This window comes from Numenius arquata, chromosome 1 (assembly GCF_964106895.1).
Source record: "Numenius arquata chromosome 1, bNumArq3.hap1.1, whole genome shotgun sequence".
Taxonomy (NCBI): Eukaryota; Metazoa; Chordata; class Aves; order Charadriiformes; family Scolopacidae; genus Numenius; species Numenius arquata.
Genome location: NC_133576.1, coordinates 73,098,197 through 73,121,740, shown reverse-complemented (window position 1 = coordinate 73,121,740; position 23,544 = coordinate 73,098,197). Strand labels below are relative to the sequence as shown.

Here is a 23,544-nt window from a genome sequence, read left to right as displayed (position 1 = left end):
CAGCTTAAAAGCAACTCTGAAGGAAAGGAGTGAGGACACTTAGCCAAGGTATCTTCCAGCTCTTTCTTCACAAGGGCTCTTCTCAATGAGGTGGCCTTGAACGCAGCCACATAAGCTCTTGGTCCTAAGCCCAGGCAGGCAAACTCCCAGGTGGGGAGAGAGGTTGTGCTGATACCCTCTGGACTTCTGACATCAGCACTGAGCGTGGATTCTCTTTCTAAACAGCGATGAGCTCTTGGAAGAAATGGGAACAGAGCTTACAAGTGGAATTATGTGTTTTCATGAAGGCTGTAATGTAATTTAAGAGCAATGATGGATCTGAGTGTTTCCTTTGCTCTATGGTCAAAAAAGGCATGCGGCTGTAAAGAATATTTTAAACCACATAGGATATTCCCTCTAAGAAAAATAGGAAAATAAACTGCCATCTGATTGTGTTTAAAAATGGATAGAGATTGTTGCAGTCTAGGTGACATCCATGCTATTTCTCAGTGACAGATGGAAAAAGAATATCCATTCACACAATCAAACCCACACCCTTGGTGTTGAAACCAAACAGACTCCTTGTCAATGAAAAACGTTGAATCAAAATATAGTAGCCAGCTAACTATATAGTTAGCCAGCTAGCTCGCTGAACATGTTTTGTGGAAATATAGAATAACAGCTGAACTACCAAAATAATTTAGATGGAAAAATTAGTGAAAGAGTGAGATAAGCACTTTGTTATTATTTTTTTTATAAAATCTCCATGAACCTAGGAAGCAGTCATTCCTCCAAGCTTACAGAGACCACCTTTGTTATTTAAATCATGTAATACTGTTTTTGCTAGTTGTTGTGCAAGGCTTCCAACCTGCAACCCTAGGGTATTCTAGGTTGCTCCACTGTTTTCCTTGTTTTCATGAAACAAGGGGGAAGATAGTTTTGATCTAGCCCCATGATGATAACTGGTGCAAGAGGGGGCTATCCAGAATGAAGGATGTTCAAAAGAGAACTAGTTCTTGTGGGAACCTGGTAGGCATTTTGAGCTAGAGCTGATGAAGGACTTAATCACCTAAAAACTGAACCCCACAGAGTCTAATACTTAGATATCTGACCCCAAAGTTGAATCTATACCCCTGTGCCTTGAGTTCTTTGCATAATATATGAGAAGAATCAGCTAGCTCAAGATAAAATCCATCTGAACAATGAACTATAAAGCGTCTTCTGTGGTCCTAGCATTGAGTAAGTAGTGTTCCCAGTAGACTCAGGACTTTCAAGGAGTTCCTGTGTATCATACTTATTGTTTTGCTATAATGGTGGGTGGGGGAAGATCCCACTCACATTTTTCAATTTATTAGATGCCATTCGATCCTGTAACACAAATAGTTATAGCTAAAGTGGGGTCACAAAGAATATGACAGTTTCAAGACACGTTTACATATGAATTGCAGATACAGCCTTTAGGAAATAGGATACAACTAGAAGGGGAGGTTTAGATTGGATATTAGGAAAAAATTCTTCACCAAAAGGTTGTCAAGCATCAGAACAGGCTGCCCAGGGAAGTGGTTGAGTCACCATCCCTGAAGATATTTAAAAGATGTGCAGATGTGGCACTTAGGGATGTGGTTTAGTGGTGGACTTTGCAGTGTTAGGTTAACAATTGGACCCGATGACCTTAGGAGTCTTTTCCAACCTAAATGATTCTATGATTCTGTGATCTGGTCATTAGACATGTGGTTTAACACTGTGTTTATAATAAATCACTCTTAGTGATTCACTCTTTTGAAATTTACTTTCCTTACTTTTCTTACTTTTAACTTGTACCTCAAGGAATTCACCCGATTTCTTGTATGAGGCTCTTTACTGACTTGGCAGTGATCCATATTCATAAAAGGCAAGTTTTGTAGGTAGAACTCCCATTAAATTCACAGGGAGCAGAAAGACTGTTAAAAAGTGTATTCTGGAAGAGGGGCAACATATTAAATATTGAAACGTTTGACTGAATACCAGCCCCTTAGCTCCTGTCTTCCCTCTCTCTGAGTTAGCTTGATCCTGCAGGATTGGAGGGAGACAATGCTAACATAAATAAAAAACGATTCCCCTATCCAAACCAGGCAGCGAGTAGGTAGATTATAAATAGACCTTTCTTAATTTTATCAGATTGAAGCAGAATTATATAAACTATATGATCACTTCTGCTGATGGAAGAGATTTTAAATAATATTTCTCCAGGTCTTATTTGGAAAACTGTATGGCCAGATGATAATTACCCTATTTCCATTTCTAAGTTATTGCTAGAGGAAGCTCAGCTATTGCAATCTAGCAGGGATCAACACCTCATCAGGCTCAAGAGGCAATTAAACTACTGAAGTCTAAAAAAATGCAGGCATGAACACTTTTTCAGTGACTTGCATTAATTGTTCTAAAGGCTTTACTTACCTTCTTGAAATTGTCTGATCTGTAAACTGGGAAGATCTTTTGCATGATGCTAATGGAAGTACTATATATATCAAAAGGATGAAAAAATTCCCCTATATCACTTGTAGTGATTGATTTCAAATAATAAACCTGAATATGTTCAAGGCAAAGTGTTTCAACGAGTAAATTGAAGAACTGAGCTGCAGTGTGCTTGCTTGCTGTGGCTTTACTGCAGGGATGCATAAATTCTGCATTGGTTACTTCACTATATTCAGAGCTCTACCTTTCCACACTGTCAGTGGCTAAAAAGGAAAGATATTTGAGTAAGGAAGTGTCTGTGTGCTTGGGGGAAAATTAACTCTTGAAAAGCTGAAGATTAAAAAAATAAAAATCATCTCAAGCAGAAGCAATAGCCAGGGATGGTAGTCCCAGCTGAAAGTAATATTTTGCAAAGTCATTTAAAATACAAATTAGAAAGTATAAAAAGCCATGACAACAAAACACCTCCTAGCATCCTCTCCCTCTCCTTTCAACCTGCTTTTTTCCTATTTGATTAATGACTATCAGTGGCATTCTGAGTTTCCAAGCCAAGTGGACCAACAGACGGGAAGGAAGCATTTGTGAGAACAGTGAGCCATTTCACGTAAGCGTAGGGAAAGGCAGAGCCCTGCCTCTAGCCGGACATTGTATCCATGTCTGCAGTGCATCTCTGTGTACAAGCCCCAGCTGGAAAGCCCCATTTAAGACCACAGAGTGTGTTTTTGCAGGTCCCTTCTCTTAGTGGTCTAGTCACAACCACACACAGTGTGGAACGTGCTGGGCCATGATGCCTGCACTGCAAGATAAATCAATATTCCATACCTTTCCAGGGCCCTTCTCCTCTCACTTGTTTGCACACATGTACTGATTTTGGCTGTGACAGAGTTAATTTTCTTCATAGTGGCTCATACAGTGCTGTGTTTCGGATTTGTGACCAAAACAGTGTTGATAACACACCCCGTGTTTTAGGTACTGCTGAGCCATACTTGCACAGAGTCAAGGCCTTTTCTCCTCCTCATCCCATCCCACCAGCGAGCAGGCTGGGGGTGCACAGGAAGCTGGGGGGGGACACAGCCAGAACAGCTGATCCTAACTGACCAGAGGGATATTCCATGCCATACGATGTCATATTCAGCAATAAAAGTGGGGGAAGAAGGAGGAAGCAGAGGACATTCGAAGTTATGGTGTTTATCTTCCCAAGTAGCCGTTACATGTGATGAAACCCTGCTTTCTTGGAGATGGCTGAACACCTGCCTGCCCATGGGAAGTAGTGAATTAATTCCTTGTTTCACTTTGCTTACGTGCAGCTTTTACTTTATCTATTAAAGTGTCTTTATCTCGATCTACAAGTTTTCCCACTTTTACCTTTCTGAATCTCTCCCCCTTCCCACCAGGAGGGAGTGAGCAAGCGGCTGCATGGGGCTGAGCTGCCCGCTGGGGTTAACCCACAACAACACCAGCTCTGTATCTCTCTCTTACATAAAGAGCCTTCCTTTTTACTCACTTTGACCGACATCTTAGCTTAGCTGTATGTGGGGAAGATGAAAATTTAGGCCAGGTGTCTACATCTCTGGACTACTCTCATTCCCTACTGCTTGATTATGGTGTCCCCAGGATCTGCACTTGGCAGCCCCCAGATGGAGCCGTGACTCCCGTAGGAATCATCAAGACTGGCAGTGGGATGTACTAGATGGCACATGAAAGCTGCGAAATACAAAGACTTTTGTACTTTTGTACCAGCTGTTGCACTGTAATGGTGCTTTTATGTGTGGTCTGAGACCAAAACAGTGAGGAACATGAGGAATTTGATATTAGCGTGTCCTTCAGCTCCAAGTGAAGGACAGTGGTCCCGTAGATAGCATCTTAACTAATATCAGGATGCAATATAGATAGCAACTACTGCTAAAAAGAGAAGTTTTTTTGTCCTGGTAATAAACTGTAACTATTTCCCAAAGTGCATGACCATGTTGAAGGGCATCAGAGGTCCTTAATAGCTGGGGTTTTAATACAGTTTTTGTTCAGGCATAGCTATTTCTATTCAGCGACCACACAAAGTATGTCCATAAATGTATGAGTATAGCCTTTACTAAAGCTAGATGACTACAAAGGGTGCCACCTGTAAGAGTATTACAGATTTTACAGTCTCACAAGATTAATTTAGGTGCTATAAGCCGTAAGTCTGCACGGTCGTAAACACTGAAATAAATAACAAAGGTAGTCAGGAATGTCTTGTTGGAACTTCTGTAGAAGAGCACACAAATCTCTAGACAAAGCTTGCCGATGTAGTCTTTCAGTATGGACATTTTCTTAAAAAAATGAAAATGTAAAACAATGCCTTTCAAACGCATTTTCTTTCGAAATATCCATTGACGTGACAAAACCATACAGGCGACAATGAATGGCCTGACAGATGGAGTACAAAACTGGTCTTACTTGCACTTGCTCTCCAGTTGGCTGGATTTAGCAAATGAAGGCTGCGTGAGATGCATAAGTAATTGGAGTCTCTCCAGCCAAGTTCATTTTCGGTGAGAGTGAGGGAGCTGAGCCAAGGCACACTACCCAAGTGCCATTCATGTGGATGACACCCTTTCTTCTTCTCTCCTCATACTAACAACCTCTTCTTTTTTTAAAATACCGTAGAGTACTGGGTGTGGCGAGAAAAAGGGATTGGAAATCTACTTTAGGTTTTTATCACCTGGCATTGTTCTCAAACTCCTTGAGAGAAACGTGGATAATTAAAGCTTGTGCTTCAAGACAATTGGGCACAGCTTCTTAGTTTCAACAGAATATTTTCTTTCTTTTCCCTTCCCATACTGCTTTCCATCTTCTCCTGCAGATTTCTCTGCTCCTGGGGCCCCATTCTTTTCTCCCAGGAAGCTGGCACTGCGGGCTTTGCTCTTAAGTTTTGCTACAACAATTAGCAACTCCAGGAATAGAAGAGCTAACTAAGCCTTGTTTCCAAATAATTTGTGCCTTGTGGTTGGATTGTTTCATATCTAATAAATTGTGAGCTCTGATTGAAACTCTCATAGTCACAATATTCATATGTGTTTCTCCTGCATGGACTCTTTGCTGCTTAATAAGACTTAAGCATAACCTATATATTTCCCATCCGCCTACCACCAATAAATGCATAGGGAAATTAACATCTCTGAGACCTATGCAATTTCAGTTGAAACAAGCTGGTGATTAAAAAATTACTGAGGGATCAGAGAGACAGGAGAGCGGGGAGAGAGACATAAAGAGACATGGTAATATGTACGTACATTTATACAGGTATGTACTCAGGCAAAAAAAAATCTCAGCCATCACTAGCAGAGACACTAGGGAAAAATGTCTAGTAAAATCTATCTTACTGATACTGCTTGATTCTTTTCAGGTTACTAGTTGAAGCTACCCAATTTTTTCAATATAATCTATGTGGGCACATTTGTACTACCTGGAAGCAAATCCAGAACAACTAGGTTGAGAAATACTTCTTAATGTACAGTAGACAAGCTCCTGAGCCATGTTTTTGTAGAAATTACCAATAACTTGAATCAACATAATGATTTGCCTTGTAACAGGCACTAGAGTTTGAGATTCTGTTCCTACCTAGTCAGCCTGTCACATGTGCATAGAAGAAAGGTTTCCAAACCATTTTGACCTACAGCCTCCCCCAGACGTCAGATGTAAGTCTCCTGATAATATAATTACTTTTTTTTTTTTTTTCCAGAACCTTTTGCTGAATTCTTCAAAAAGCAGTCCACGTGTTGAAACTTTGGGATCTAGGAATACTTCCCAGATGTAGTTCAGGTGTATGTTCCAGCTTTATCTTCATAGCATTCCTTCCTCAATTCACCGTCCATCTAGCAGTATCATCTCCATAGCTAAAAAGAGGAGGTTGCATGAGCCAGTAAGGTCATATGGTATTGTCCAGGCCTGGCCTAATCAACTTAGCTTAACTGCCTAGTGTGAAGACCATGACAAATGTAAACTTGCTCACTTATAAAATCTTTCCATAGAAGCACTGGCATAACATGAAAAGATAAATTTCTGATAATCATTTTTGATCGAATAATGTAAATGCTGTACACATTAGACCTTCACCGTCTTTTGTTGGTTGCTTTTAATAAGTACTGCAGCAATAAATCTTCAGTGCCAATGAGAGGAACAAGGTAAAAGGGTGACCATAAGAATTGGCACAATTTTTTCTGCAAATAAGTTTCAAACTCAAAAGTTCACATTGCTTTTACATGATCTGGAAGTCTGCGGGGTATTGTTTTCACCGGCAGTGAATTTATACTCTGTATAACAAGAAAATTCAAGGGTTCCTTTGTTAAGTTTGGTTGGTTGGTTGTTGGGCTGTAACACAATTTCCAAATTCATTTAACAGGTATTCACTGGGGGAATTTACTGTTTATGTAAGACCATAATTTAACTTTGGAAGGCAGCAATGAAAGTTTATTTGGTTAAATCTCATTAGCTACTGGAAAACTTATCTGAAAATTCCTAATCCTCCTTACTTCAAAACAGAAATTTGATACTGTAAATTACCTTGACCATGGGCTATAATTCTAAAACCTGTAATTGCAAAAGAGAGTAAGGTTACACAGAAGGCTGTTCATTAGTGTCTTTACTCACATGAATATTTCCATGGAGATAACTAAAGCAAATTTATACAAAGGTACTTGCACTTGCCTGGTTCTGTATCTATTCAGCTGCATCCAGAAAAAGAACAAAGCTCAGTATTATATGTGGATCTGTGCTTTTGTTTGCTTTGTAAACACAGAATCACAAAATATTTGAGGTTGACAGGTACCTGGGGAGGTCATTCGGTCCAATCCTGCTCAAGCAGGACCACCTGCAGCCAGTTGCCCAGGACCATGTCCAGACAGCCTTTGAATATCTCCAGGGATGGAGACTCCACAGCTTCACTGAGCAACCTGTGCCAGTTCTGGTCACCCTCACAGGGAAAAAAGTGTTTCCCGATATCCAGAGGCAACCTCCTATGTTTCAGTTATGGCCCACTGCCTCTGGTCCTGTCACTGGGCACCACTGAAAAGAACCCAGCTCCATCTTCTTCACACCCTCCCTTCAAGTATTTATATACACGGATGAGATCCCTCCTGAGCCTTCTCTTCTCCAGGGAGGACAGTCCCAGCTCTCTCAGCCTGTTCTCATAGCAGAGATGTTCCAGTACCTTAATCACCTTAGTAGCTGTTCACTTACTCTCTCCAATATGTCCAAGTCTGTCTTATACTCGGGAGCACAGAACTGGGCCCAGCACTCCATGTGTGGCCTCACCAGTGCTGAGTAGAAGGGAAGGATCACCTCCCTCACCTGCTAGCACCACTCCTCCTAATGCAGCTCAGGATGCCATTAGCCTTCTTCACCGTAAGGGCACACGGCTGGCTTTTGTTCAGCTTGGTGTCCAGGACCTCCAAGTCCTTTCCAACTGGTTGGCCCCCAGCCTGTACTGGTGCAGGGGCTTGTTCCTCCTCAGATGCAGACTTTGTACCTCTTGTTGAACTTCATGAGGTTCCTGTCAGTCCACTTCTACAGCCTGTCAAGGTCTCTCCGGATGGCAGCCCAACCCTCTGGCATATCAGCCACTCCTCCCAGTTTGGTGTCATCTGCAATTTTGCTGAGAGTACACTCTGCCCCGTCATTCAGATAAGCCTGCTACACAAGGTTCTTCTGTTTGCAACTGTCCTATATCCTTCTTCATAAGGCCACGGACTGTCATAGCTATGGACCACAAAACTTAACAATGGTTTTGTATTACATTTCCAGAAATATGTGAGTGTACGTGTTCTCTCTGTCATCCATCTAACTTCTCTGACACTATAGCTAGGGAAATTAGTGGAAGAGAAATAATACCAAATATCAGTAGGAATTTGTGCACTCCAAATACATTTCAACTGGGCTGTGGTACAGACACTTCTCAGTAATGTCTTTCTATAAATTCAACTGCACAAGTTCTCTAACACCTTTAAAGACCTTGTTCACTTTCTGCTTTATTGACAGCATTAGAGTAGTTGAAGAGCACTAAGTCTTTTCTGCCTCAGAGGACAAAACACCAATAGATATATCTGCCAAGCAGATGTGCTTTCCAGCATCTTACAGTCCTGCTTTTCCAGTTACTCAGAGCACCAGGCCCTTATTCCAATTAAGCTGATAATCTTCACATTAGTGTAACACAGAAACACTGTCACTGAGGTTGCTTGTGAACCATCTGCCTGAGGGTTGCATGAGGAAAAGAGAAGTAGACCTTATATATAGCATACTGCTAAAATGGCTGAAGTCACATCCAGCTCGCGTTACTGCAAGTAAAGATGCAGAAGAAAAACAGCTTCACTGTTCCTAGTGCTGCAGTGGCCAGCAGAGACTTCCAGGATAATCCCGAAGTGGGTTTTCTTAACAATGAGCTGTCCTCAGCCACTGCATCACATGCATATTACATGCATATTCACCCCTGGCCCACCCCAAGATAGGTTTATTTTTGTCCACTTTCTGGGGCAGCGATATACTGGGGAACAGAGGCATATAGTTACGACTTCTTGTACCATCATACAAAGAAGCCATGGGCTCTTTTGGTACTAATTCCAGCATAATCTGGACTGAATCCAACCCAAAATAGATCCATTCAAAGTCACCACTTCCCAAGTGCTGTAGGGTAGAATGATGCCAATTAAGAAGCTCCAAAGGGCTTGGGGAAATTATGAAATGTAAAACAGCAGTGAACGAATAACTTACTTGCTGATCTAGCCTAATAAACTAGCCGCTTTGACGGATGATAAAAGAACTTGGAGGAACAGTGGTTTTAACTGCTCACAAGTTTTTATAATCAGTAATTTAGCCACTATCTCTGCTATTTCATTCTGACCCAATTACCAGAAAATCTTGCATGTGGCCTTCTGCACTTTTGGAACAGACACAGCACCTTAAAATCTTTTTCCAACTTTGAAAATATACAGGGCTGTCTTCAGGGGAAAAAAGCATCATGAAGAACAAGTACTTTATGTAGGTAATGCTACCAGTCAATTTAGGAATGTTGTTTGACTTTTTTTGTTTAATCTAGTCAGTATATCAGTTTCAAGCCTGGAGCCTGAAGCAACTTCTCTGAGTAGCATTGTGTATGGGTTTCTACATGCTTGATGTGAAAAAAAGCCTCAACTTCTACAGAATGAAATCTTGGGATTACTCTCACATGACACCTGCCAAAACTGGTTAACAAAATAGATGGGCTGTGCTGTAGTTTGAAATGCAATTATTTCCTTATATTTTATAATTTATTCTTTGCAAATAGCTGTCTCAATCATTAAATGATTCACCTAATTTTGGCAGATCTGTATCTAAGTAGTCATTTTCAAATTAGGCTTTGACACCTTCTTGTTTGTTTGTTTGCATTCACTGGATGATCTGTCTCTTAATTGCTGTGTTTTCAAGGTCTGGGATTGTCTCAACTCTGCTTTCATGTAATACTTAGGACAGCTGTGATCCAGTTGTATTTGAAACTGTTTACTGCCATCACTATCCAAATCATAAATAATAACTGTCTGAAGCACTTAGCAGCTTTTTCTTTTGAGATGTTAATATTAAAAGAATTGACTCTGTTCCCAGAGCTGCATGTTTTCTTTTCATTAGTTTTATAAAAAACACACAAACCCTCAAACTTCTAACTTTCCCTGAAAAGAAATGCTGCTAGTTTTAACTCATTTTTGTGTGAGTTCCCCTCCCCACTATATCTGTCCAGAGGAGGGCCATGAAGATGATCAGAGGGCTGGAGCACCTCTGCTATGAGGACAGGCTGAGGGACCCAGGTTTGTTCAGCCTGGAGAAGAGAAGGCTCTGAGGAGACCATATAGCAGCCTTCCAGAACTTAAAGGGGGCCTATAGGAGAGATGGGGAGGGACTCTTTATCAGGGAGTGGAGCAATAGGATGAGGGGTAATGGTTTTAAAATGAAAGAGGGGAGATTTAGGTTAGATATTAGGAAGAAATTCTTTATTGTGAGGGTGGTGAGGCACTGGCCCAGGTTGCCCAGAGAAGTTGTGGATGCCCCATCCCTGGAAGTGTTCAAGACCAGGCTGGATGGGGCTTGGAGCAACCTGGTCTAGTGGGACATGTGGCCATGGGCAGGGGGGTTGGAACTCGATGATCTTTAAGATCCCTTCTAACCCGAACCACTCTATGATTCTGTCATTCTAAAAGTAGAATTAACCCAAAAAAGATTCACATTCCAATCTTTTTTGAAAAAAAAACACCACATTTTTACTATCTGTGCAGACATGAATGCCATTAGTTTTTCAAGATTATCTAGGGCTTTGTATGACTGGATTGTTGTGCCTATACAGTACAACAGCGTTACTCCACAGAAGCATCTGTAGATTTACTAGAGGAGGAGAAGGGTATCAGAACAATTCCTACCAGGTTAAGTTTCACTAGCTGTAGGATACAGCTGAATGGTGAGGAAAGGCACGCACAGCTGTGCAACTTTGTACCTTCTTGAAATGGCTTGGGCTTTGGGGCTTTTTTTTTGTTTGTTTGTTTACTTTTACATTTTTTCAGTGCTTTGCAACTCATTTCCTTATCTCACATGCAGCAGTTCTCTCTGCTTGGGTGTCAGCGCCCAGTGTCCAATTCTGCCTCCCAGATCATACGGTGAATTTCATCTCCTGCAGAAACATGATCAGGGCAATTAAGACAAGATCTTCCTTGTATTTCCACATGGCAGAAGAGTCTTCCTCACATGGCATCATGTGGAAATCATGCAAATTGTGGCAGTTGAGTTTGGGTTTGTTTTTTTCCTGATTCTGGAACGATAGCTGGGTAATTGCACTGTTCTGATCTGGTATCAAGGAAAAGTATGTTGCAGGAGTGCTGTGAATTCTAAGTTCATATTGGTCTTTCAGGTAGATATACCTGCACATTCACATTTTTAACCATTAAAAAAGTTATTAAAAAAATCCAACATTTAAAAACCCCCATCATTTTACTGGCTGTGGTTTAGTGAAAAAAAAAAAATCAAAATGCTCTCATAAAGCACTTTGAGAAATAAAGTTGAAAACTGCAGATGGTATATTGCCTGCAAACCAGCCCAGAAAGGACTGCCATTAGCTGAGGTCATGCTATCAGTCTGATTAAGATAATGACCTGCAGGCAGATAGATGCCTGCTTCCTGATCTATGGCTCACTCCAAAGAGGAGAGGAGAGGAGAGGACTCAAAATCTTACCATCCCTCAGTCTTTCTCTTGGCTCATTCAGCAGCCGTGACATACGAGAACCTCTGCTATTGGTGCCAGTCCTTGGCACAAGGTTGCGAATGTGACCAGCGTACCCTGAAATAAGTGTCCCTGCTCTTGGCCATTATGTACCTGGAGAACTTAATAGTACTTATACATGTCTATAGCTGTAGTTGAGATATGACAGACTGACACTCGCCCTCCTGCAGTTTGGAAATCTTCTGGCTTACTTGGAGAGTGGTGTGGATGCTGCTGGCCCTGGTGTCATGCATGACAAACAGCTGTCCCTGTAGACAGCAGGGTCAGACTGCTTCCCACAGGGTTTAAGTCTCCTCCACCATGAAGCTCCATAAAGCGGCCGCTCCTCCTTTGCTCTCCTTTTTCTTCCTTCATGGATTGCAACCTGCCTCAACGTGTTTCTGCAGCAAAATTGGCCAGAACACTGAACATGGTGCCAAACAAGGTGCTTTACGCAGGCAGCTTGATGGAGTCATGGGTTGTGCAGCTCAGCGTTGGGCAGGGCAACTGTTAAAAGCGTCTTGCCTACCCCGAGAGGCTTGTGGAATCGGTACTGTGCATGGGGATACCATTATGGAAAATCCTGATTGAAAACAACGGGAGTTTGAGGTACAGGGAGGGAGTACACGCCTGTAATATTCCCTAGCTTTCATGCAGCACCATTCACCTACAGCTTTTTGATGGCCAGATTTACTCCTGGTATAAAATTCTGTTACTATTTGAGTGATTACTATGCAGATAAATTTGGTGCTAGATTGTGTTTTAAATGGTGATATTTTTATTCCCTTTGCTCCACATAGCTACAAGCAGTAGAATTAACTGGCAAGTAAAGTATATCACATACACATCAAAGGAAACAAAAGTCAAGAGGAAAGGAGTGGCCTTATACTCAAAGCACAGGGTCAGGAGTTAGGAAATTTCAATTCTCAAGGCTTCCTGAATAAAGTCACCTCGCCTCTCTGGGCTGCAGGGGGATATTCTTTGTCACCCAGAACGGCATCTTACTGCATTGACCCTTCCATTTGGCTGGCTTTACTCCTCCTAAGAAGGAGGAGTTAACTCTTGTTATCTCCGCGGGTCTTTGACAAAGGCGTAAGTCTTCAGTGTAAACAGCTGTATTTCTACACTGAATTTAAATGGTTGAAACTAGTCATTTAATTAAGGTTCTTGCAATCTTCTCCTGCAGATGAATGCGAGGAAGAGCATCCCCTAGAACCTGTGTGACGGCCGTACAACCGCAGGGGAAGGTTGGGTTGTGGTGGGAGATTTCTCTTCAGGTTGAGTGTACTTGACTGGCAGGAGAACACGTTTTGACACGCGAGGAAGGTGCCGACTGTTCCAGGCAAATAGGGGTATGCCGTTTGCAACAGGCCACAAGGACTTTGGATGGAACCTGAGGAAGAAATGCAAACCACTTTAAAGTAACTGCAATCTCATTATCCTAAGCAGAGGCAAATTCACAAACTGTTACTTTGGGGAAAAAAGAAAGAATCATGACATTTTTCATTTCCCACAGCGAAGTGATGTGTGCAGTTACGGAAAGCGTATTTGGGATGAGGCAAATGGTGCCTTCAAACTGCTGGGTGTTGAAAGAAACAGCGTGACACAGGTTCTGTCCGCTTGTGCGCTCCTGTCCCTCCCTCCACGCCAGCGGGCCACCACCCAAGGGCCACCACCGCGGGAGGCGACAGGCAACCGAGACCACCGTGGCTGAAGCCAGACCAGGCCAGGGGCACGGAGAGGCCGCGGGCGCCCTCCCTCTCCCTCAGGGACGCTCTGCCGCCCTCCAGGCAGGCCGAGAGCCCGCCGCTTCTCACGAAGGACGGACAGACCGACCGGCCCCTCCCCAACACCAGCGAAAAGCTGAGGCCGCCGGCGGCCCCGCGCATGCGCCACGGTACGCCGCCACCGCTCCGGCCGCCGTTGAGCCGCCGACCGCATCCACGGAGGGGGGGGAGGAGGGAGAGCGGGCGGGCGCCGCTGCTGCGCCTGCGCGGGCGGTTCGCGGGCGGAGGGAGCCGAGCCGAGCGGTGGGTGGCGGCGTGGCCGGCCGTGCAGGCAGGCGCCCGGCGCTGCGTGCGGCTGCCGCTGGGCATGGTGAGCAAGGGGCCGCTGCTACGCCTGTTGACCGCCATCAACCGGAGGAGGATGAAGCTGCTCATGGGGCTCGCCTGTCTCGCCTATGTCGCCTGTGAGTGAGCGGGAGTGGCGGGGCGGGTCTGGCACGGCCGTTCGTTGCTCGCTGGTGTGGGCGCCCACGGCCCCCCGCCGCCGGAGGGGGAGAGGAAGGAGACGGCGGCTCCTTCCCGCGCCGCCCGTTTGCGAGGTGCGGCAGCGCGGCTGCTCCGGCCCCGGCAGGGAAGGGGGCTCTGGGCAGCCCCCCGCGCCTCCCGGCGGCGGGGTCGGGGGGCTTCCCCTTTTCCCCCACTTTCCCCGCCTCCCTGCCCTGCTGAAACTTTCCCAAGTCCGGCGGGCAGCCGACTAGGCCGTGGCGGAGGGCCACCGGGCGGGCGGGCCGCGCAGTGCCGTGCCGGGGATGCCTGTCGGGTGTTTTCCCCCCTGCCCCGCCGGGAGGGCTGGGCGGGGAGGAAACCCCCCCGTTTCCCCTTCGTGCTCCTGGGGCCAGGCCGCCGCGCTTCCCTTCGGTGCCCGGCGGGAAGGGGCTGCCGGGTGCTTGCCGGCAGGCAGCTGGCCTTCGGGCCGGGCCCCGGGCGTGAGGTGAGGTGGGGCGGGCCGGTGGAGGCCGAGGGGGAGCGGCGGGAGCCAGACGTGGCTCAAGGAGTCGGTATTTCCGCAGCCGCTCCTCAGGTCCGCTCTTTGTCCGCCTGGATCTTAACCTGGGAGCTGCGTGAGGTGAGCCGAGCCTGCGGGGAAGTTTTCCAGGGCAAGCCTCGGGTCTGGTTTTTGTAAAATCCTCTGATGTCCTTTGGGGGCTCAGTAAATGTTTGCTTGTTTGTTTATTAGCTCAGGACGTAGCTGGAGTCTTAAGAGCCTGAAGAGAGGCACAAAGATATTTGGGAAAGTCTTAGAATAACCACTGACAGGGATGTTTATGACTTCAGTTATTAGGCATGAGTCAAAGGGAGTCTCGGATTTATAACATTGTCCTGTCAGCTCTCTTCCCTTTCTTGTCCAGATCTTTTTGTTGCATTTTTCATATTCAGTTTGTTTAATGTTAGCCCGTTCTGCTTTTAGACTTAGGTAGATTTTGTGTAGACGACACATCATGAGGAAGGATCTTTGAAGCCTTGTCAGCTTCTAGGGACAAGTGATTCTCATGATGCTTCAAAACACACACAGGTGAGCTAGCTTTGGGGATGGGTGTGTGTATAGATAGATTTAGGATCCTCCCTTTGCCTTTGGGAGGGTGGAGAGGTACAACTCAAGGAATTAGGCAGAAGGGGTGGTGTTCCCTACCCCAGAAACACAATGTAGGAATTTCCTTGACTGCCATATGTTTCTGTGTTTGCAGGATCTCGTTATTTAGATAATGCTGTTAACGTAAGAAGTTACATGCTAGCTCTGACTTTTAGGACAGTTTGTGACAAGTGACTTCAGGTTCCATGCATACTGAAGCAGGGACAGCTTAGTGTCTGTTCTCATTTTGAAAGGGCTTGATGTTTTGCCAAAAATGGTACTTAATTTTGAAAACAAAGTTAATAGGCTGCTGTGAAAATACTGGGATTGAATGGCAATTGACATGGTGATTGGGACCTGGCTATTGATTAGATTCTGTGGACAGTAGTTAGTGTTTACTGTCTAGCTTTGTGGGTAAAAGTTAGCCTTAAGAAAGGGAAAAAATGCCATGCTGTTTAGGCTGTAAGTCAGAGAAGTCTTGTCACCGCTTGTTTCTGGTCATTCTTTGAGATTCAGAAAAAATGGAGGAGGAAGAGGGTCTGCAGGTCAATGTGGCAAAAAGTTTACAAAGGTTGGTGCCTGATGGGAGTATGTTTTTTTGGAAGTCTAACGTGTCAAGTTGCTGTCTTTTTCAGTTTTTTCACTAGTGGTCAAAAGTAGTGGAATCATTAGTTATGGCCCTGGTATCTTTTCAATAGTATGATATACTAACAGATGCCACTGATCTAATAGAGTCTAGAGAGACTGTTTTTTGTTTCCTTTTCTATGGAAGTGATTATGATCCCATCCCCCTATCCTAAAAGTGCACTCCTTGCAATATTACTGAATCATCACTGTGCTCTGCTTGCAGTCAGATAATGCCAGACTAAAATAGCATAGAATCTGAGAAGACTGAGCTGCTGGTGTAGGTGTATGTGCTGGCACTTCTTACACTCCTCCTTTCTCAAGTGCTGTCCAAATGACTAAATGTTTTCAGGCTGTGCACCTCCTTTCCATGCATATCCATTCAGAGTTAGTACATGGGGAATTAAATTTGGAGCACATTATGTTACAGGGAATGAAATACTTAGCAAGTGCGTTATTTTTTTTATGAACTAGGAGATAGGACTTTTTTGATAGTGCCATTTTGTCAGTTTGTGTGTGAAACCCTGAGAGAGCATTTAGGGAGCATCTCTTCTAAAAGTGTCTTATTTCATAAAAAGCTTCAGCCTTGGAATGCAAATTTGTTACAAACGTGCCCAAAGAACTTCTCTGTGAGAGTTTGCAAACTAGAGGAAGAACTTATTGCAGGTGGTTGAAAGGTTCTCATCTATCTCACTCTCAAGAGTCATTGAGTGGCTCTCTTGGTAGTTCCACAGCGCAGGGCGTTGGATGGCTAAGCTGGGTTAGGTATCCCAGCTCCACATCTCCCGTATCCCACCAGCATCCGTCACATACAAGGACTTAAATTTCTGTGCTGTGCATCAGGAGGTGGTCTGGACTAAGCTCACCTTTTCAGGTTGTAACCATCTGGGCAGTGTGGGTATTCTGACAGCTGTGTTGGCCCAACTGAGGAGGCTGTGCAGTGGTGAAATGGGCAGCTGGCAGTGCTGTTGGCAACGTTGCTGTCACATGCTTTGCAGATCTACAATTAGTGTCTCATCTAAGGAGTCCTGTTGACGTTACATAAAGTGCCACCGTGACGTGAGGTGCACAGTCAGTGCTCTACTCTCCAGATATGGCCTTACCAGGGCAGAGTAGTACTCTGTCCAGTTCTGGGCTCCCCAGTTCAAGAAGGACAGGGAACTGTTGGAGAGGGTACAGCAAAGGGCTACAAAGATGATTAGGGGACTAGAACATCCCTCTTACAAGGAAAGGCTGAAGGACTTGGGTCTTTTTAGTCTGGAGAAGAGAAGACTGAGGGGGGATCTGATCAATGCTTATAAATACTTAAAGGGTGAGCATCAAGAGGATGGAGCCAGTCTTTTTTAAGTGGTGCCCAGGGATAGGACAAGAGGAAATGGGCACAAACTGGGACATAAGAAGTTCCATCTAAACATGAGGAGGAACTTCTTTCCTTTGAGGGTGGCAGAGCACTGGAACAGGCTGCCCAGAGAGGTGGTCGAGTCTCCGTCTCTGGAGATAGTCAAAACCCGCCTGGACATGCTCCTGTGCAACCTGCTCTAGGTGGACCTGCTTTGGCAGAGGGGTTGGACTGAATGATCTCCAGAGGTCCCTTCCAACCCCATAGCATTCTGTCATTCTCTGTCAGGCTCACATTAAAGATACCCTGAACTCTTTATGGACTTGACTGGTTTCCCTAGTGGCACTTAGAGTGAGAAGGATCCTTACTTTACTTCTGGGTTTGAATTAAAGTATTATTTGATGTCTCATTTACAGAAATGAGACAAGATGATCTTTAAGGTCCCTTGCAACCCAAACCATTCTATGATTCTATGGAATATAATCTCTATTAATAGTTATTAACTTGAAACAGTGTGCTAAACATAATTTGTGCATATAAAGATAGAACCCCAGTGGAGCATTTCCATGCAGCAGGCAGTTAAAAACTGTTCTAACTTAAGTGACTGTTCCTTGGCAAAACTGAAGAGAACAGAATTTAACCAAGATACATTTACCTTACCTGTAGCCTGATGATTTTGTTCCTGATTGCCCAAGTGATGAATGTGGCGATAGTGCAGCTAGTGAGCTGTCAAAATCACTCTGTAATCTGGTAGAATGTTACTCACTTTTTTTTTTTTTAAATATTTTTCAGAATTGGCGTAGTTGACTCACTTGCAGTGCTGTCTTCTTCTGTGAACATTGCATAGCTATACTGTGCTACATATAATGGGAAGCCTTGCCCAAAGCTTGAATTTTCATTGCCCTTTTAAAGGGACAAAGCCTTCTCCTACAGCTTTTCTCTGATTTAACCCCCAGCAAGATACTGCAAGAGTGCTAGTGCCAACCAAAGGAGGGGGAGGAATGTGGAAGTGAACTGAAGCAAATCCTTTCAGTCATGGGTTGCACTTGCATCATCTTGAAGCTGTTGTGAAACCACAGCTTAGGAACACAAGGTGATTATAAACACAGGTGAAGTGGATTTAATTCATTTTTGTTGCCTGTATTGAGAAATGTAGACAGATAATAAACCAGCAACAAATTAAATAGGTATTGTAAAAAAAAAATCCAATGTCACCACAATATAAGTAATTTACATGCAGGCTGAGGGTTCTGTTTTTGAAAAGCCCACCTGTTTGTGGGTTGATGTGTCAGTGCATAGACACCATAAACTTGTTTCCTTTAGAGTTTTAAATGTTTATTCAGCTTTGTACGGGCATACTGAGATGCTTCAGTGAGGCTGTAGAGTCAGGACCTTATTTAAGTTGTTGAAAATATACTGTAAAATTTTGTAGCCAGGATTTAAAGATCAGAGCTTGTCAATCTGCATGGTTTGCTTTAATCTTGATGCTACTGTAAATAATCTACTATGTCTTGGTATAACAAGGGAGTTGCATGTTCTTAATGAAAATAAAGTTAAGAGCTCTATTTCTGGTAAAGTAGAACATTTCTCTTTGCTTATTTGTAGATCAGATAGTTCTCAGGAAGTATGTCAGTAGCCTTGTTTCATTTCCAAGGGAAAAAAGAAGGAATAGTAGGGTGCTGTCATGAGATCGAAGCTTAAGACCTTGTTACCTCTAATAAATTACAGATAAGATAAGATAAATTACAGCACAGCTACTGAAACAACTTAAAAACAAAATGTCAAAATAATGTGAGGGAAGTACATTCTGCAGTGTAGTGGCTTGACTTCTCCCAGCAATGTTAGTTTCCATGGTTGTTACTCTTTGTTTTACAAGCTTAGCCATTTGTTTTTTGTCAGATTTCCATCAGCTAGGAAGAACATAGTGTGATTTTCTCAGAATATCAAGGTGTGAGTTAAGCTTTGTGGTTTGAGTCTTGCCAGCCCCTTGCATGTTGCTTGTCTTGCATGTGTTCAAAACAAAGGTTAAATGCCACTTAATGTTGTGTTCTGATAAGCTTTTACTTTCACTTTTCATAACAGAAAAGCAGCTGCGAGTTTGGTCCTGTCCTATTGCTTCAGGCTGGTTATTCAGCACTGCTGTGGAGAATACCAGAAATATTTCTTCCCCAGCTGTTTTACAACTAGACAGCAGGATTGACTGGGCATGGAAGAGTTAGAAATGGTCTGATGTGACATCAGGCTCGCCTGCTTTTTGTGTCAGCATGCCATGGATTCCCCACCAAAAAAACCCAAACCAAAAACATTTGCTTGCTGGCTTCATGTCCTGCAGAGCTGCCTTTCATCTGTGGGTTTATGCAAATAAGTTTACTGTCTCCAACAGCTTCCAGTTCCCTGCTCACCAGGCTTCCTTCCAACTAGCCGTAGCCGTGTAGCTTATGAAAACTTTTTCATGCTTCAGTTGAGATTGTCAGGAATAAATGGACTCCAACTCTGCTTTGCTAGCCATGATGTTTTAAGCCAATTTTTTGGCATCTTGGAGAAATGAACTTGTATGGTTCCAAGCTTATCTCCATTTAATGTTTGTCTCTAGTATCTGTCTTTAATAATTTATCCCCACTTAGTATTTGTCTGTTCTGTTGCATGCGCAAGAGGTGGTGCACTTGCATCATCTTGATGCTGCCACCATTCTACTCAAGGACAAACACTCTTAGGAGCTTTCATCTTGTTTTCCCTTTGTGTTTTTGCAAAGGGGCAGTGTTTCCACGTCATTTACATTGCTTGTTTCTGTTCTGTAAGTTTGGTTGACCAAAGCAGAGTTTAGTTGAAACTGGTAGTTTTCATCTTCTTGTTTGTGGACCTTGTAACTGGGAAAAGTGAGTTTGTTTCAGTTACAGTGCTGACCATAGGAGCATGGCATGAGTCCACTGAAAATAATCCTTGCAGTCAACAAACTTGAAGTGCTGAAAATAATGAGTCGTGACCCTTCATTTGAGTGCCACCCTAATTTGAGTCATGTTACCTTGGGTGCCTGCTCAGTTTCTGGGGTTTGACGTGCATGCTGGTGTGTCACTGTTATCTTGGGAAAGTGGAATATTCTCTGCCTCTTTGAGTTCCTTGAGACATGTCCCACAGTTCTGCTAGCCATGTCTGTGAAACTGAGGGAAGGTCAAGGACTAAGTTAAAGATGACAGTTGCCCTTTTTTATTTGTTTTAAAAGGCATTTGAAAAATCAGGGCTGCCAAGCTAGATTGGGGAAAGCATGATTTGTGTAAAACTGCATACGATACAGTCCAGTTGTTGAGATAATAGTTCTGCTGCTTTATTTTTCCTTTACTTGAAATGGGGAGATGTATGGCCATAGCAGCAGTCATACTGTACAGGTGTACAGGTCTGTTGGCTTTAGAAGGTTGTTTTTGGTTTCTTTAACCTGCCATGTTGCTTTAAAGCAAAGGGGGAAAATGCTTTTCTCAATAAATTTTGTGCATTTGAATTATGTAGATCAGATTTATCTGGAGATAGATGTCATTTCATAGTGGTTTTTTCATCATCTGCTGCTGTTTAAGGAAATACACTTAGGGTTTTCAGTTCTTTCTCTATTTTTAAGTGAAAAGGGGACACAGGGATGTTCGTGATTTAGATTGCTTAGCTTTCCCATTGCCAAAATAATTTTGACCCAAATCAGAATGTAATTATTACATAGTACTCCAGTTAGGTTGTCTCCCTTGGGAATTCAAACCTTTTATAGGCGGTCAACATATTTGCAAACCACTTTGCTGTTTCAAGCCAGTAAATTCAAAGCTAGAAAGTTTTAGAATGTTCAGGCACACTAGTGCAAGTATATGTGGTGATGAAAATCAAAGATCCTGCTTGGAACTTCATAACGGTGATGAGTTATACATGTTCTGGTTTTTTGTTGTAAATAACGGATTTTTCTTTTTTTTTTGTTTGTAGTGACTAACAATTGGAGTGCATTACCTTACTTGTGGCAAAATACAAAGGATAGACAAAAATGGATGAGTAGTGGTAAAGAATGATATGCTAAAAATACGAGATCGGAAGGAGCAGAAACACTGAACAGAGAACTGGGAAAAAGACTTAACAGAAGAGTTGGAAAGAATTTGCCATCTGGGAAACGAAGAATAACATTCAGTCATAAAGTGATGATGCTAAGTGAAATGTTAGAATAAGTATTCATGGTTAGCTTCTCGTCCAGTATGAAGCTCCATTAACTCTTGTAAAGAAAGAAAATTTGCATAACGTTATATCTCACAGCTGTAGGAATGTATCAGTTTGCTAAAGCTTAAGTATTCATTCTTAAGAGAAGGTACAGAAACATTGTCCTGGTGACTATGTTGCCTTTGTTTTGCTAGGTGATGACTAGTTGAGGGATTGACAAAGAGAGGTGATGTTATCCAAGTTGAAAAGAGAGCATCTTCCCCTTCAGAAAACCCTGTATCCTGGTGTCTAGGGTACTTCCCATGTGGAAAAGCCAGAGTTCCTATCTGCTGTCTTTGATTTGGGGCAGGAACTTTACTGTTGAACAAGGAATCAGTTCAGGAAGTATAACAGGAAGAACTACTTGCTGTACAGACATCTGTATAGACATATCAGAGGAGTAGGGGTTTTTTATTGAATATTCAAGTTGTTGTACATTCCCCAAAGGCATAATCATAAACTTCACCCAGGAAGGTGACATTCTGTAATACAAAGTTATGATTAGTAATTGTATGTTGTTACCTCCACAAATATTGCAACATACTCTCATCAGTATAGTAATTTTCTAAAGCAAATTAACAACCTACTGGAATTACAGATAGAATACAACTGAGGATTTTTTTTTTATTGTTATGGAATCTAGACTATAAAATGCAGTCTGAAATGCAAATCATAGAATGGTTTCTCTTGGAAGGGAACTTTAAAGATCGTCTAATCCAGCCCCCTTGCCATGGGCAGGGACATCTTTCACTAGACTAGGTTCCCCAGAGTCCCATCCAACCTGACCTTGAACTCCTCCAGGCATCCACAACTTCTCTGGGCAACCTGCTTCAGTGTCTCACCACTCTCGGAGTAAAGAATTTCTTCCTTGTATATCATTTAAACCTGCTCTCTTTCACGTTAATGATATTGCCACTTGTCGTATCACTGCAGTCCCTGGGAAAAAGTTTCTCTTCATCATTCTTATAAGCTCCCTTTAAGTAATGGAAGGCTGCTATAGGGTCTCTCCGGAGCCTTCTCCAGGCTGAACATCCTCAACTCTCTCAGCCTGTCTTCATAGGAGAGGTGCTCCAGCGCTCTCATCATCTTTGTGGCCCTCCTGCAGACTCACTCCAACAGGTCCATGTCTTTCTTGTACTGGAGACCCCAGAGCTGGACACAGTACTCCAGGTGGGTTCTCACTAGAGCGGAGCAGAGGGGCAGAATCACCTCCCTCAACCTGCTGGCCACACTTCTTCTGATGCAGCCCAGGATACAGTTGGCCGCCTGGGCTGCCAATGCACATTGCCGGCTCATGTTCAACTTTTCCTCCACCAGTACCCCCAAGTGCGGGGTGCTCTCAGTCCCATTTGTAACCCAGCCTGTGTTGATACTGGTGATTGCCCTGACCCAAGTGTGGGACCTTGCACTTGGCCTTGTTGACCTTCATGATGTTCCTATTTGCCCACTCCTTAAGCCTCTCAAGGTCCTTCTGGATGGTGTCCTTTCCCTCAGTGGCACTACTCAGCTTGGTATTATCTGCAAGTGTGCCAAGGGTGTGCTCAGTCCTGCTGTCTGTGTCATTAATAAAGGTACTGAACAGCACAGAACACAATACAGACCTCTGAGACCAGTTGTTACTGATGTCCCTTTGGACATTGAGCCGTTGACTGCAACTCTTTGGATGCAGTCACACAGCCAATTCCTTATCCATTGAGAGTCCATCCATCAAACCCATATCTTTCCAATTTAGCGACAAGGATGTTGTTTGGGAAATAATAGTTTCCCAAAGAAAATAATTGTTTTCTTTACAGTATTATATACCTAATTGAGATCTGCAAAAGAATTAAATTAAGACTTTAAGGTATCTGTAATAATAAGCATTTTATTGCATTTTATGACCTCCCTTTGCCTACTTATCCTTTTTGTCAAGTTTTCATCTGGAGACAACAAGCTTATTTCTACCAGGAGACTGAAGCTGCTGATTGACTGTGGAGAGTCAGATTTAAGGAAAAAAAATAAATCTTTTTGAATGACATTGCATCTCTGTGAAATAGAAAGTTTGGCTGAAGCAATCCACTCCAGACGTTCAGAACTTATGATTTTGCTTTAGAAATTCAGGTTATGACTGTGTATCAGTTCATATTGTTCCTGCATGCTGTTTCTGTTGATGGTGAGATCTGTTAACAACGAACATCGTCTTGTGCTCTTTATTTTTTTCTGAGGAGCAGAGGTTGTACGGAGGGCAATACAGGGGAAAATTCCTGTTTTCAGCTAAATCTTAGACAAAAGTTTGTGTAAAAGTTTCTTTAACTGAGTGTCTTGAAAATGCAAAAAACAAAGCCATTGG

The 23,544-nt window shown here is 43.2% G+C and overlaps 1 protein-coding gene across 3 annotated transcripts in view; it reads left to right on the top strand.

The window, feature by feature from the left end:
- The first annotated feature begins 13,687 nt into the window (after positions 1 to 13,687).
- UXS1 (UDP-glucuronate decarboxylase 1) overlaps positions 13,688 to 23,544 on the top strand; it is a 64,628-nt gene continuing 54,771 nt past the window's right edge. For 2 of the 3 annotated variants that reach the window (XM_074168599.1, XM_074168608.1), the window contains exon 1: positions 13,772 to 13,868. In XM_074168599.1, the coding sequence (XP_074024700.1) occupies positions 13,772 to 13,868 (97 nt within the window). Of the gene's footprint in view, positions 13,869 to 23,544 lie in introns of all 3 variants that reach the window. The other variant, XM_074168590.1, reaches the window with a different exon arrangement.